The sequence below is a fragment of the Manduca sexta genome, chromosome 3 (assembly GCF_014839805.1).
Source record: "Manduca sexta isolate Smith_Timp_Sample1 chromosome 3, JHU_Msex_v1.0, whole genome shotgun sequence".
Taxonomy (NCBI): domain Eukaryota; kingdom Metazoa; phylum Arthropoda; class Insecta; order Lepidoptera; family Sphingidae; genus Manduca; species Manduca sexta.
The window spans coordinates 8,342,670-8,359,268 of NC_051117.1; the positions used below are offsets into that span (position 1 = coordinate 8,342,670).

Consider the following 16,599-nt stretch of genomic DNA (forward strand, 5'->3'; position numbering starts at 1 on the left):
CCAATTCGTTCAGTTTCATACGATTCAATAGTTCCAGAAACTTCTACACTAACAACACCTTATTAATAGTCTCGTGTTATCGTATCGACTGGACTGTCCGAGTACCGTCGAGTTCTCGACATGAGTAATCTATCTAACATAATTATTGTTTTGTTTACATGTCTAACCGCATTAGAAACAAGGATGTGTAAGTATTATATCAAGTGTCGATAATTTATTGTAATCATTAATAGATGTAATTGTATTGTGGATTTTTTTCGCTTGGTTTAAGAGCATAGTACAATACGGTAAATCGAAAAAGTCTTTGTGTTTGAAATATCACTTTCAGTTTTCAGTTCAAGTGTTTTAGAAAACGAAAAAATAAAGTGTAATCGTCATATGACTTGATTTGTCTCATTTTTTTTTGGGTGAAATAGATAGATGTGATAATATTGAGGTAATTAAGTAATTTTGTTTTTCGTTTCTTGATTAAGAAATAGCGTTTGAATAGACTTAAAAATATAATTTTGACATATTGTGTTATATATATATAGAAGAGCTGAATCCAAAGTTACTCTCTGGTTTTGTATGTTGTTATAGGCTTCAATCTCAGACATCTTATAAAATTATGTTTTATAAAAAAGCTGTATTAATTACATGCAAAATAAAATTTACAAATTACTTTGATTAGTATATTCTCGACATTGAATCGAGGATTCTTATTGGGATCGTTTCTACAAATTCTGTGAAATATACTCGGTTCACCGAAGTATACCGAATGCGATAGAGTAATTAAAACGTACATATTCGTTTCCGAAAAAAAAAATCGTTCTCAGAATACGGTATAGATATGTATAGATTTCGTCTCTTCCTAGATAATTAACAGACGATCTAGATTCCCACCCGTCCCACTAACTTTGATGTTGTGACATTACGTCTAATGAGTGTGTTGCCGTGAAAAAGACTATTGGGATTAATGGCCACCTGCCATTAGCGCGGCATAAAATATTGCCGTCTGTCACAACTCACACGGCGCCGGGAAACGCCGGGAAAGTGGACCGATGTCTTGATCCGGTTGCGTGTATTTTAGTTGGTGAGGAAGTTGATCCGTTATTTTTGGTATTTATTGATTAGTACATTGAAAAGTTACATTTGGCGTTGCGTTTTTTAGAGGACGCAATTTTATTTTTTTAAGTGTAGGGGGGGGTCAGTGAAAAGCTAAAACCAAGTTTGTGGGGTCGCCACCCTTGTCCCACGGCCGCCATCTTGAAAATAGGCGTTGAAATGGTTTTTACGATGTATCTCTTAAACTATTTATCTGACAAAAAAAAATATAAACATTTCTTGTTGCAAATTAAATTCTCTACAACTTTGGTCCAGTAACTTTTTGTCGTAGAACTATAAATAAAAAAGTTATAAGCGAAAATGTTAAGAAATTCGATGTTAAGCAATGTCCATTGCAACGTCATCAGAACGTGTGTTTATAAGGTTCATAATACTTTTTTTTGTACTCTCATTACGTACAACACAAACCCGCGGTTGTCAGCTTGTACGCGAATTACTTGGATCCTGAATCGCTTTGGCACAATATAACATTGAAAATGCTTGTTTTTCGTCAATAAAGTAAAATTAAAATTATTTATTGGAATCGCCGTTTACAATGCTTTATAGCGGATCACATCGAGTTGTTTTTCAAAACATTCTGAAAGGCAGGCCGACAAAATTTGGGCGACACTTGATAATCACATCTGTTGGTCGATATAACGATTAGTCTATCAATTATAAAATTACAAAATTGACACCTTGATTTTTGGTGAAAATATTTGTTATTCTTGAATGATTTTTGGCACAATCCTAGCAGAGGTAAAAAAGAATATGCAATGTGAAAATGACCTTCTATACATACAAAATAAAGTATATTTTTAAAGTGTATTCGTTTTCTAAAACACTGATACCGACTACCTTACTATGGCAGTCTATTTAAAATATGCAAAGGTACACACCGAACATATTGATCTCAGGCGGGGCACGGGTCACGTCACGCGAGATTCATAAGGACACTGACATTCAGCAGATATGAGTCGACAGGATATTGCTATTGATTGAATTATGCTCATTTTTAAAGGACTTCAACAATAGGTTGGTTACTCAATTCGTCGTAAAATGCTGTATAAATACGTACTTAGTACGTACTTAATACGTACGCATTTTGGATGCACTTAGTTGTGTCAATAGATTGTTAAGTAATCTACATAAGTATATAATAATATATTTTTATCTTTTTATTTCTTTTTCCCTGCCAGCCCGAGTTGGCTTCTTTGTTTACTTTATACTCTTCATTTATGTTATGTTCAATATAAAATGTCTGTAGTTTATTAAGCGACTTAACTTGAGTCATAATTAAATATTTTCATGTACCTATACTTTTCATAAGTGCAACTATGTTCACCTGCGTGATGAATAAAGCATTTAATTTTTTATTTAATACAATAATTATGCATTCTCTCCAAAGTCAAAAGTCATAGTCTAAAAGTACCCTGAACAGGCGAGAATGCATGAAAAGATTGATGAAGGTAGAGGAAGCGAGAAAAGTATGCCAGAATCTTGCAAAGTAGCAATTCTTAGTGTCTGTCTACTCCTCTGAGGTAGAGGCGTGATACTATATATGTATGTACCATAATTACTCAGCTGGTGATGATACGTGTGATGTTTCATCCATACACTTCCAAATTTGTTCTCGGAGGAGCACTGACTACCAAGATACAGTTTAAAACCTAGTTTGGGAGCCAAGGGACCTATCCCGCTTTATTACAAAAAGATAGCTTCGTACTGGGTTTAATTTTTAGTCGTTTTGTAATAAGGCGGATAGTGCTTAATAAGCAATACGACCGCCTATATAAATTGTTTGTGGCGTATATGAACGCCATTACTGATCATGATGTAACTCAAAGTTACTCGTTCTGAGATCCGGTGTCGGTCAAAGGATATCCAGTAAAACAGTCAATAATAACGTCAAAATCAATAATAATGAAATGAATTGTACTAATATGTATTGTATCATATTTAAGTCGCTTTGCTTGCTCTAAGGCCACTGTCAAGGTCGCCTTTTAAACCAATTAGGATTATTTTAAGTACAATTTTACTTCGGTAATAGAATTAACCTTGGCACATTCTGTCAGATGTTCGTGAAAACAATAGTGAGATGGTGAAATGCTTTCTTTATTAAACTTGTCAAATATTTTAATAATTTATTGTAATACTTGATTTTGTTCGCGGCTCAGTAAGTCTGCGCGTGCGCTTGGCCTCAGGCAAATTGTTTCGTTAGTGAAAAAAACAATTAGTTCAATGTAGATAATATATTTATTTTATTGCCTCGGTGGCGTAGTAGTATTGGATGTGCGGCACGACTACCGCTCTGTGGACCCGGGTTTGAACCCCGGGTCGGGCAGTGATATTAGGTTTTTCTGTTCAATAAAGCTTGGAGTTTGGAATTGTACAAATATGGTGATAATTTCGCATATCATGGGACGGAACACTATTTTATATCCGCCCGGATAGCGACTACCGTAAACAAGGTGTTAAAACTCGCTATAATGGCCCATATAAGTGTCTCGCGTTCCGGGATCGGCCTGCGTATATCCATTCCCAACAGGCCGGCATAATTGTGTCGACTGTCGGGGGGTAACCATCTCTCGTTAGTTGACATTCTTATCAGCAGATGCACTAGTCACTGTCGTATAAAAAAAAATACGGTGAATAGTGTTTGCCCTGGTTGGACCTTTTCCTATCGTTTACTAAGTAGTTGAATGTTTTGTAAGTGTGTATGTTTGTCCACAGCGACGGTCGCAGATGGTCGGTGGCCTCCCTGCCCTCCTCCGGATACGGAACGACGCCCGGCAGTTCTAGTCTTTCAGTAAGTGTATTATTTGTTTATAAATAAATAAAAAATAATATCAGTCCTGTATTATATACTTGCCCACTGCTGAGCACGGGCCTCCTCTACTACTGAGAGGGATTAGGCCTTAGTCCACCACGCTGGCCTAGTGCGGATTGGTAGACTTCACACACCTTCGAAATTCCTATAGAGAACTTCTCGGATGTGCAGGTTTCCTCACGATGTTTTCCTTCACCGTTAAAGCGAACGATAAATTCACAAAGAATACACACATGATGTTTTAGAAAAGTCAGAGGTGTGTGCCCTTGGGATTTGAACCTGCGGACATTCGTCTTGGCAGACCGTTCCACACCTGACTAGGCTATCGCCGCTTCATTATTTGTTTACACTATAGATTTTTTTTACTACTGACAGTGTGATTGAAATTTGAGGTTGTCATCAGTTGAATACGTCAAGTCAATTTATGAAGTACCTACAGGTTAGTTTTTACGTATGTGCTTGTGTTACTTATGCACTCGATTTCGTGCGTGTATCTTAGTTTGCGACAAGAACTATCCATAGTCCTTTTTTCTGGTTCATACTTCCATAGGTAACGGTATAGATACTAAAGTTCATCAAAATCGGTTTAGTGGTTTAGCCGTGAAAACATAGCTACTTTCGAATTAGAAAGTTAGGAGACAGATGATAGCCTTCAGCAGGACAGCGTGGCTAACAAAGGCCTAAATCCTCTTACTAGAGTTTGGCCAACGAATCATGGCACAGAAAGCATGGCGGCAAATTCAAAAAATTATATCCTATAACCGCGGGTAAATATCAAGTGACTAATGTTTTTATTTAAAAAAAAATATTTTTTTAATAAAAAGATAAACTCATGTTTTTAATCTTTACGGGGTTACAGACCGTAGATTATTTTTAATTTTCCGCTACATTTCTGTGACACAACTCTTTGGCTAGACACGAGTGGATGAGGCCTGTGATCAGCAGTAGGACAGTGGATTATATGCTGAACTTGAACAACGACTTCAAGTTTTCTATAATAGCCAATATATCGGCACGCTCGTCTCATTTGAACAAACTACGTCCACACCACTTGAGCGGCGAGCGTGATGAGTCAAAAAACACGAAACGAGTGCATCTGTGTCACTGTGCCGTGTCATTCGACAATAATTACGTTCGGAAGTACGGTGACTGTGAATCATTGCTACTGAGAAACGTCTTATTAGTTTGTTTGTCGCGTGAAAAAATATTGTGGGGTCTTTTGATAGAAAAGTATGAGGCATAGATCTTAGGCCCGTACTAAGAAGTACCATGTAATAATAGATATACAACATTGATTGCCAAAGTGATCCAGGAGTGCACGTGTGAGTAGTGGAGATAGTAGAGTGACATTATATAATGCAAGACTGGTATACTACTAAAACGGGTGCAGTCTTTAATAAGCTTAGTATATCGGCTGCTCAGTCCGTTAGTTTGATTCCCGGGTAGAATCAGAAATATCTCAGGGTATTATCGTGTAATTATTAATAAAACAAAAATTACGCGTTAATTTATTTTTCAAATGGTAATAAAAAATAATAATTCAAATTGACCTTAATAATGATAGCACGTACCACAATGAGGTCGAGCTGTTTCCGAGGTCAACGAACCGATTTTAATCAGAATTATCACAGTCATTTAGTTATAGTATTTATATAGTTTAATTGGCGATAGATTCTTCAAAATTACAATACACACACGCCTTTCATAATTATTTAATTTGAAATAAATTTTACTATACTCCCTGTATAAGAACAGTACAGTCAAATATATGTATTACACACAAATACACTCCTTTAACTACGAAAGGATAGGCAGGGACGCAATTATATCCTATGATTTGGAGAGGCAAGCCCATGGTCATATCAGGCACAAATACCAATTCCTGACTGCTTAATTTTTAATTGATTTTTTTCTGTCCGGAAATATAACTTAGGACCTCACGTTTCAAAACTTCATGATGACTGCAACTAAACCAATAAATCGAAAACTTTACAATAATTATAATCGACCAATCCAATTTGCATAATAATGTTAATGTGATTGGACGTGTATATACTGGTCTTATGAGACTTGAGCTGATGTCTCATGGTGACCTGCAGTTCAGTGCCGTGCTGTGTTATGTAATCCAAACTAATATGTTACGGTTATGGGTAGTCTAGAGCACCTGGTCATTAGTCAGATGTATAAAAAAATCATCATCATTATCATCAGTCTATATCTTTGTCCACTGCTGGACATAGGCAATATGCGCCATTATAAAAAAATAAATAACAAATTCCTGAAGAGCAAGGAATTTAATGTTGCGTTAATTGATTTTTAATATTATTACAATGAAGACAATGTCGATAATAGTTTGACAGCATAAAATTATCTGCGCTGGTCTTAAATGTGACGTCATACAACAAAACTTCAGAACCGAATTTGATCACAATTAGTACGGTTTTCTTAAATTTTATTGATCAGAACCACACTCGAGTACTGCGTGTTTGCAATTTGTTTGCTACTTGCTCCCCTTGCGTCTCTGCCTACCCTTATCGGGACGAAAGACGTGAGTATAAATAGGATATTAATCGGTCCAAAATCGTTATGAACGCGGCCCCGTCACAGTTTATGAGGGTGAGGATGGATAGATAATTCGCTTTGATTGGCAGCGCAGGGGCTATTCTAGCGGAGTAGATATTATGACAAATATTGTATTATGATCGTTAGGGTTTCGCAGCTTCTCATTATATTAATAGATATTTTGTGAACATGGTTTGAGGTAAACGAAGAAAGAATGAAACAGATTTAGATACTTTTTTCGCAAAGATAGACCGGATCATGGATGGACATGTAAGTTACCGAGCAAGCTTGTTTTCCACGATTCAAAGTCAAATATGTTTTTATTAAAATATTTTTACAAGCTGTTTTAAATCGTCATGAACTTATCACCGCTTCGGAACGTGTTATCGCTAAGAAGCCGCGTATGAACTCTCAGTAATACAATTTGTCAAAATAAAACTAGAATCTGGTGAATACAATAATTAGGGCATATTATGAATATTGTGATTAACCGTAATATTATGTTGCATGCCATAAAATTATCCACAAATGTAGCCGAGCACATTAAAAATAGCAAAATCCTTCTACACGCTATCTTAACAAAAAATAAAATAAACCCTTTGAAGTTTATTTTAGTGAAGAAACAACTATATTATTATTTGATACGGACACAAAATAATTAAATGCGATTTAAAATTTTGAATTTGTTCAGTTTTATTTTGTGCATGATTCTACACTCTGAACAGAAAAATCTCATACGATGCGAATAAACGGTTTTACACACCCATCGATTTTAATACATATTAAATCCGCGAGACAAATGTCTACTCGGACAAGATTACCCTCAGAGGGCTCGTCCCTCTCACTCGCAAGGCATGCGTGTCCTATCAACGATACGCGCTTAGATAATTGACTTTTTGGACGACATTCAAACTACGATAACGACTGTACCGGGGCATAATTATTCTTAATCTTTTGCAGTAAGGTTGGATTTATATTGGCGTGGTGGTAGGAATGCAATGTCAGAATTTGAAGGCAATTAAAAAATTATATTCGTGCGTTGCGGTGACTGAGATGTAGCGTAATTAATGAGATTTATGATGTGTTTTGATAATTTTGGGAGTTTGATTCGTTTTGGGTCCTTCAGTTTTTGTTATTCTAATGATATTAGAAAAGTCGAATGTATTTTCGCAACGAAAGTAATTGTTACTTGTGGTAATCTGCTATTTGATACGTAATCCGTCTCCCCAGTTCTTTAGATTTGGGGATTGAAAAATTTTGTTTGTGTCTTCTTTATAAGATTTTGCCCGTTTTTTACCTATTAGATCGTCCATTAGTTTAAAGAGAGAGTTTAATAGCTATCCAAGGCGGTGCAACCTTGGATAATGTTCTATGTTCATCAATTATGGAATTCAAATTTATTTGCTAAAGGGGAAGGTAAATGCAAACGCTTAACGGATATTTACATGTATGCAATGCATCAACGTTGTCATGTCAAACACTCTACACAAAGTAAGCGCCCGGAAGTCGAACACGCGTCCCTCACTCATAATCGGTTCAACAACTAAGCCGCACCGGTATCCAACGCTAAATGAATTACACACTTGTGTGTAATCGTGCGGTTTTGTGTGCATAATTCGCGTTTTTATCGGCGATCGTGTAAGTCTTTAATCCTGTGTGCTCTATCGTAAGCCTAGCAGCGATTGTAATGAAATGAGGTGCTTTCCCGTAACATTGTGTCGTTCAAGTATTACGTAACAAAATTTTTGAAGATTTTTGACCCCTCCAAACCCCCTATGTAAGGCGACGTAATGTTTTCCTATAAACAAGTTATGTAACTCTAAGATTACATTTTTTTTCGAAAAGGACCGGAAAACCGCTAAAATATCTTTGTTATTGTTTTAAAATAAAAAATCCAATGTTACATAATGCGTTAACGCGCGGCCTAGCGGATTGGCAGACTACACACACCATCAAAATTCTTATAGAGAATTTCTCAAGGATTCCTCATGTTGTTTCCCTTCACCGTTAAATCAAGCGATAATTCACAAAGAATACACACATATCTTTAGAAAAGTCATAGATGTTTGCCTTCAGTATTCAGTACGTACAATACAATCAAAATCTTACCTAATTGTTTGCCAACGCACACAGCTAAAACTGAACAACACACAAACAGACATAAACTTATAGAGAACATTATTATCGTAGCATTATCGACTCGTGTCGATATCTATTTACGATGTCATGATTTACGATTGGAAATGATTAGTCAGTCTGTCGAGTGGTGATTTATTGATACACCAGTGCTTGCGGGCGTGGAGTTTGGTTTCCTATGAGGAGAATGGGGTGATGTTTGATTGAGAAAGTTTGGCTCGTTTTGGTTTTAGGCTCAACTGGCTAAGAAAAAGCGAATGGTCAATTACAGTTGATAATTATATTGAATTTGAGAACGACGCTGTGGCTGCGTATGCGCAATCTGTGTTTAAAGATATAAACAAAAAGGTTTGAAATTTTAGAGGCTAGGATGGTCTACGCTGCGGTGTGTGATAAGAATATTGATTGTTCACTAACACAAGGTTCTTCCGTGAAACAAAAATAAGTTTTTGTCGCAACATTTGAATTGAGAAAACGAAGTATGAAAAAATAAGCATCCAATAGACCCGTCTATGATAAGCACAGCCTCATGTTTACAATAGTATTACGTGTTGTGCGAGTATAAGATTAATGTGACCGATCGTTCGATGTTACCATAACCGGGAAGTAGGTGCGCACGCGCATCGGGCGAGGCCGGGTCGTAAAACTTAACAACGAAATCGTAAGTGCGAGTTTGAAACCGCGCAGCGAGGGTTCCGTACTCTCAGTGATATTTAATTTTATTATCAGGCATAGTTCGCGACTAGAAACCTTTCCCAGATTTAGTCAGACACTTTCCGGTTTAAAAATACTTCTGTTTTTTTGTCTGTTCATGCAAGACTCAGTATCTGTTTGTGAAAGTTCATTGAAATCCTGTATATTATTTTCCTTTCCAAATTTTCCACGTCCAGTCATCGTTATCAGACAGATTGTCACCGATAGAGTTGTTAATATTTAATGTACATTGTACATACTTATCTGATAAACACTTAGTGAGTTTATCAACAAACTGACTAAGTGTTCGCGGTACTTGAGCGCTATCGGTCAGTTTTGTTAACTACCCTCGACGTCGTATTGTCAAGAGTATGGAGTAGGATTAAATGTAGGGTAAGATCTTTTGTCTCTGAAGAGGTTAACAATTGTGGGAATAGTGTTTTGCTCATGCAATTTTTGATCTCCCCATCAAAGGGTGAAGGAAGGGGGATTCGGAATCAGAATGTGTTGGTGTAGGGAAAGGATTGGGCTGAACATTCGCCAGATGTCTCTGGGTGAATAAACAGTTACAACACGTTGGACTGCAAGGCTTTTGATCTCGAAATAATTAGTTGCCTTTGAAGCAAGCAATATTTGTCTTCGACCTCAAGATCTACCTGTCTTTTTACTTCAAAGCTGGCTTAGTCGAACTCTACCAAACACACCAAAACCAGACCTAATCGTCCAAGCAACTAATGTAATACAAATTCCATGCGCAAGAATGATAATGTCGGTCGCAATCCGTTCTGTTGCAGTCGCAATGCTCGTCGCAGGAGCGCTTGCTGGCGGTGCAGCCGCCGTGCGAGCCGCAGCCGCGCGCGCCCTGCCCGCATTGCCATCAGCATCAGAACTCGCTCAAGTAAGTATACTGGGAATGCAAGCTGGCAGTGGTTGCTCCAGTAACTATAGGAGCGAGTTCCGTAACAATTTCGAAATCAGCATTTCAAATCTTCTGATACCGAGTTGCACAGCGTCAACATCTTGATGTCATCATGGTGACAGCGGCAGTAACAAGTACAGGAGAACGCGGAAAGTAGAATTTTAACACGTAAGAATGGTGTTCTCGAACAAAGCATTAGTACAAGTATTTTTTTTTTAGTTTAATACTGATTGTTTGTGTTTGTTAAAAGAAACAGATAGAGGAATACCAAGATTTTTTGCATTAACTATCACTTCCTCTAGAGTCTAGCTGCTACAATTTTTATTGGAATCTGGTATAACTCCTTCGTTAAGGGCCGCTTTAGTTACAGTATGTTTCTTACTATACTTTACTGACGTGTCTATTTTCCCTCACAGCAGCTCACAAGGCAGCGGCATGAACAACTGGGCGTCGCTCTCCGACAGTGGCGGCAGCGGGCACGCGGCCGTGCGCGCGCCGTCGCCGCAGAGCATGGCGCGCCGCGTGCGCAGCAGGAGTTTGAGGTGGGTCATGTGGTGCTGGCGCTGTTGACGGCAGAACTTACTTGCATCTGGAGTACTGTTTGTGTTATTAGGACGAGCGAACGACGTGACGAACCACAGTAGAATGACATGCAGTACTTAGTAATTCAAATTTCTGAGTTGGGCTATTGTTTCTAGGCGAAGGCTGTGCTCGAATCATCATTAAATATCAATAAACAAAAATAAATAGCAAAAGTCACAATTATAGTGTATATGTTCGCCGTCAACGAAAGTTGTGCCAGCAATGTTCTGTTCTTTATCATAGCAGGGTATTATGAGACTTAATTTATTAAATGTATCACGGCACACACGGTAGTGACTACACCTGATTGTGAGTGGAGTGGGGTTCAACTAGTGGGTTATCCGTCGCCAGTTTGCACAATTATGTCAGTTTGTAAATATAGGCTGGTCCCGGAATACGATACACATGGCGAATTTTCAGAAGACCAGTCACTAAGCTGGCATACCATTAACATAGCCCGGTGTTCCTCCAGTAGTCCGTCGCGGTCCGTCGGCTCGTCCGGCGGCGGGTCGGGCTCGAGGGACGACGCGGTCTCGGCGATGTCCTCGCTCTTCGCCGCGAGGTTCCCGGCGGCGCAACGAGCGATGGACGATAAGTGAGTATCAAGATTGTTCTAGAAAGAAGAAGGAAGAAGAAATTCCGAGAAGGTTCAGGATACTATTATGGATATTAAAACTTAGAATTTGTTTCTTGTTTGGGTTATCTATTGTTTTAACCTACTTTCAAAAATAGAAATGTATACTGTATAAATGTGTCCTGTATGTGTTTACAAAGCAAAACATAGAATAAGGAGCTTTACAATAAATGTGGTATTTTTTAAAAATAGTTTAATTATAAAAAAAAGGCTGACTTATTCAAACTTTTAATTATATCTAAAATGTCATATAATGTACCCAACATTAGTATCAGCGTATTTTTAACAGCGTTGACTGTAAAGGCATTAATTGTAGGCACGGATTAGTATTTTTTCTAAGTATTTGGGTTTTATCATCATCATCATCTGCCGCAGGATATTCACTGCTGAACATGGCCCTCCTCCAAATATACAATAGGTCGATCTGGAAATTTTTAGGGGAGGCCCATTTGGGTTTGAATTTACCCGATTAGCGCAGAAAGGGAGTAATATTTTGCAATATTTTCAGGCTGAGAGGCCTCATCGATGAGCTGACCGAGTTGGATAAGAAGCCAGACCGACCGCCCATCGAGCGTTTTGTTCAAAGACAGGTGAGCTAGATCCATTAAATGATATACTCATTGATATATATGTACTAGATCTGGCGCTCCTTGCACTCATTGTGTTCGGCTAAATTGTACTGCAATCCGTACACCTGACTTTAGTATGATTTCAATACTGACAGCGTGTGTTTATGTACGGAGTGGCGCTCATAATATAACAACTCGAGTCTAAGTGTAAACTTGGATGTGAATAAATTATCAGGTGTTGGAGATGGCGCGCGACTGTCTCCACAAGTCTGAGTCGAAGCAGGTCACCAGCAGTTACTTCTACGACATGGCTGACAGCTTGGACAGGTTGCTCGCCGAGGTACACATACAAACATATTATTCTCTTTATGTATTAATCAGATGGGTAATAATATTATAAATGCGAAAGTTTGTAGGGATGTGTGTATGTATATTGTATGTATGTATATGTGTTTGTTCCCCTTTCACGAAAAAACTATTGAATGGATTTGGATGATACTTTACAGTAATATTGGTTATACATCAGAATAACACATAGACTATAATTTGTAATGTTTTTGTGTAATTTGGTCATAATATAACGATACATATCAAGTAAGTTAAAATAAAACTGTATCCAGAAAAACTCCTTCACGCGGGCGAAGCCGCGAGCAAAAGCATTTATAGCATGTATCATATATTTTACAATTTATAGCAACATACGCATATCAATTTGTTTCCCAGACGCGCGAGAAGTCTGCGGAGGCGGGTGCGCAGGTGGCCCCGCTGGTCAACCGCCTCATACTGGCCATGGCGCGCCCGGCTCGCCTGCTCGAGTGTCTGGAGTTCGACCCCGAGCGGTTCTATCGGCTGTTAGAGGCCGCTGAGGGACACGCGAGGCATTTGCAGGTGAGGGCTCGGAGGACCAAAAAAAAAAACAAAATTTAAAGTTTACAATTTGACAATTAAAGTTTGAAAACTTTAATTTGGCCTTTTGTTACCTAATTTCTGTTTAAATTACCTTTGTACTTGAGTTTTGGCTTGTAAGTTTATTGAAAATAAATACTTAAAAGGTTGTTGTGCAAGTGATCAACGGATGGTGAGTGCCTATTGATGGTCATGAATATTGAATAACAGATTTAAGGATTGAAGGTTTAATTGCCAGTATTTTATATTACAATTGTGTGATTAGGTTGCATGATATAAAAATGGAGACTTCGAAGAAACGTTTTACCTCCTTTTTATAATACAAAAGTGTAGTAATATTTAAGTTCTATTAAACTTACTTATAAGAAATTCGCAAAGCTATGCTTAGTTAAAACACAAATTTACTCGATCAGCTGTAAGTCAAAACCTGCCATCATGCCTCTTAATAAGGTTTAAACTAGGAACCCCTTTTAAAATATGTATTTTCTTTGTTGTGTCAGGGCATCACGACGGACATCCCGCAGTACATAATCCACAAGCTGGGCCTGTCGAAGGACCCGCTCGCCGAGCTGCACGCGCCGCCGCCGCCGCCGCTGCCGCAGAACAACTCGCCCTCCAAGTACGGAACACCCCGTATAGTAACAACGTTGACAAACTACTTACCCTCCATATATAATCACCCTGTATAGTCTTACGAGTTTTGATAAATAATTATTTCTAGTGCACCATGTATAGCCTACTAATCTTTTTGTACAAGAACTTGACACGTATGTTCAGAATAATACCGCCCTGTATAATTAATAGAATTTTATTTTTAATAAAATATACAATGAGTACTTTAAATATAAGCCTTCGAGTTTGTGTTTTTTATTGTGTAATTTCAACAATCTCAATAATATATTTTATTGTTAATATATTTTTATAACTGTCACAGAAGCAATAATCTTGACAATGTGTGGTGTGCAGGACGCGCGGGCGCCAGTCGCCGCCGGGCGGGGCCGCGGGCGCGCCGCCGTCGGAGAGCGACTACCAAGTCATCAAGCTCATCTCCAACGGCGCGTACGGCGCCGTCTACCTCGTCAAACACAAGCAGACCAGGCAGAGGTCAATCGTTACTTTAAACTTCTGCATTTTATGTATACAATTCTTACAGGGTTGCCACAATTGGATGATTTACTGGTGGTAGATCTCATATATTGTGAGAGTCTGCCTGAATAGGTACCACCGCAATGTCTATTTCTGCCGTCAAGCAGCAGTGTTTAGTCACTGTTGTGTCCCGGTTTGAAGGACATTGTAGCCAGTGTAACTACTGGACATAATGAGACTTAACATCTCACGTCTCAAGATGGCGAGCGCAGTGGAATACCATACAATACTTTGTATTTCAAGGTGTTGGATGGTGTTCCTACAGTTCATAGGCGGTTGTATCGCTTACCATCAACGGCAAGCTTGTCTCGGCATTCACAGCAATTAAAAAAATCTGTTTTGTCAAAATGTACCAATCCACATATTATCATAAAATAACTTATTAATATTTAATTTAAATGTGATACTTTACTGTTCAGACACGTCAAGATCTATTTATATCTGACACAAAAAGCATGCGTGAAAATCGAGCTGTAACAAATGAACACAATTGTTTAAAAGTAGTTGGTACTTTTTGGCATAACTGGGGCAACTTAACCTGTAGGGCTGTCACATCAAATTACTTTGAATCAATATCATATAAATTATCTTAGGGTTGCTACATCTTACTCTATATAGTTACTAAATATTATTTCACCAAATCAATGACTGGTCATCATAATTTACTTCAAAATTTCAATGTAGTCAAACAAAATATATAAACCAGAGTAACGGACGATAAATACAAACAATATTAATTAAAGTTGTTTACCAACAGGTACGCGATGAAGAAGATCAGTAAAAACAATTTAATACTGAGGAATCAAGTGGAGCAGGCGTTCGCCGAGCGCGACATACTCAGCTTTGCCGACAATCCTTTTGTGGTGAGTTTATACATAATGTTTTTGTGATTTCGCATTCATCGAATTAATAAACTTCGAGTTATATGTTCTACGTTTGATGAGGTAGCTGCAAGAGATTTTTTTTGAAAAAAATATAAATATTCATCGAATTGATAAACATCGTTTTTTGATGTCTATTAAACATTTAGATTAGGATAAAAACTGAGAGTTATTTTCCTCCCAGGATGTCGAGACTATCTCCATATCAAATAGTTCCTGGGATTAGCGCGTTCAAACAAACTCTTCAGGTTTATATAATAGTATAGATTATGTATACCATGACGTTAACCCAATCCCCAGGTGACGATGTACTGCTCGTTCGAGACGAAGCGTCACCTGTGCCTGATCCTGGAGTTCGTGGAGGGCGGCGACTGCGCCACGCTGCTGCGCGCCGGCCCGCTGCCGCCCGACATGGCGCGCCACTACTTCGCGGAGGCCGTGCTCGCCGTCGAGTACCTGCACTCTTACGGCATCGTGCACAGGGACCTCAAGCCTGACAAGTTAGTGTGAACCATCTCGCGAGATATCTTCGGATTTATCCTGAGATATTAGTCAAAACAAGAGTGACAAAATAAACTGTATTTATGTATATACAAGGTATATCTATATATATAAAAATGAATTGCTGTTCGTTAGTCTCGCTAAAACTCGAGAACGGCTGAACGGATTTATCTTATCTTGGTCTTGAATTATTCGTGGAGGTCTAGGGAAGATTTAAAAGGTGAGAAAAATTCGAATAATTGCCGGGAAAATCCTCAAAACAGCATTTTTCTATTTCCCATACAAACGTTTTCTAAATAAAATGGAGAGTCAATTTGTAATTTATTACCGCTGCATAAAGTTCAAATTCGCGTGCGCGTTGGAGGATCTAATATCGCGTTCTGAAACTCAACAAAAGTGAAAGTGAATCGCGAACGCGACAAAATTGCATAGTCTCAAAATACATAGTACATAAATAGTGGTCGGCTTCGAGAAACTCAATTTTAGCTAACTTCAGTTGTTAATATAATATATAACTCAAAGGTGACTGACAGTGATGTATCAAGGAACAGCCCAAACCATTGGACGGATCGGGCTAAGACTTTACATGCATAAAGCTACTATGACGTAGGCATCCCCTAAGAAAGGATTTTGATAAATTCTACTCTTAAGGGGATAAAATAGGGGATGAAAGTTTGTATAAATGTTCTTAGATTTTCGACTGATTGAACTGAAATTATAGATTGGGGATAAAATTAGTTTGAACCTATAAGTACCGGGAAAATATGTAGCAAGACTTTTATCAAACAGTGGAATTTTATCCTGGAAAACACCTTCACGCGGGCGAAGCCGCGAGCAAAAGCTAGTTGTAAAATAAATTTACAATCTAATTATAAAGATTTCTAACATATAAAATAACATTATTACGATTGGTTAATTGAAGAAAAAAAATATCGATAAATCTTGACAGTTTTACTAAAAGCTTGGTGTCTATATAAAATATGTTAATTTATATTTATATTTGTTAAATAAATTTTTTATTGTTTTAGCTTGCTCATCACGGCCACTGGTCATATAAAATTGACCGACTTCGGACTCAGCAAAATGGGTCTCATGTCATGTAAGTTTACTATGCTAATCAAATATAAACTGTATGCGAAAATAAATAAAATTCAGTT

General features: G+C 37.9%; 1 protein-coding gene across 3 annotated transcripts in view; it reads left to right on the forward strand.

Annotated features, from left to right (window-relative positions):
• Positions 1-16,599, forward strand: part of LOC115442953 (microtubule-associated serine/threonine-protein kinase 3) — an 86,278-nt gene that overhangs the window by 51,141 nt on the left and 18,538 nt on the right. For all 3 annotated transcript variants that reach the window (XM_037439455.1, XM_037439449.1, XM_037439454.1), the window contains exons 5-16: positions 3,817-3,892; positions 10,096-10,202; positions 10,640-10,765; positions 11,278-11,400; positions 11,948-12,029; positions 12,244-12,348; positions 12,732-12,896; positions 13,415-13,533; positions 13,881-14,018; positions 14,818-14,923; positions 15,242-15,441; positions 16,471-16,541. In XM_037439455.1, coding sequence (XP_037295352.1) covers positions 3,817-3,892; positions 10,096-10,202; positions 10,640-10,765; positions 11,278-11,400; positions 11,948-12,029; positions 12,244-12,348; positions 12,732-12,896; positions 13,415-13,533; positions 13,881-14,018; positions 14,818-14,923; positions 15,242-15,441; positions 16,471-16,541 — 1,418 coding nt within the window. The remainder of the gene's footprint in view (positions 1-3,816; positions 3,893-10,095; positions 10,203-10,639; positions 10,766-11,277; positions 11,401-11,947; positions 12,030-12,243; positions 12,349-12,731; positions 12,897-13,414; positions 13,534-13,880; positions 14,019-14,817; positions 14,924-15,241; positions 15,442-16,470; positions 16,542-16,599) is intronic.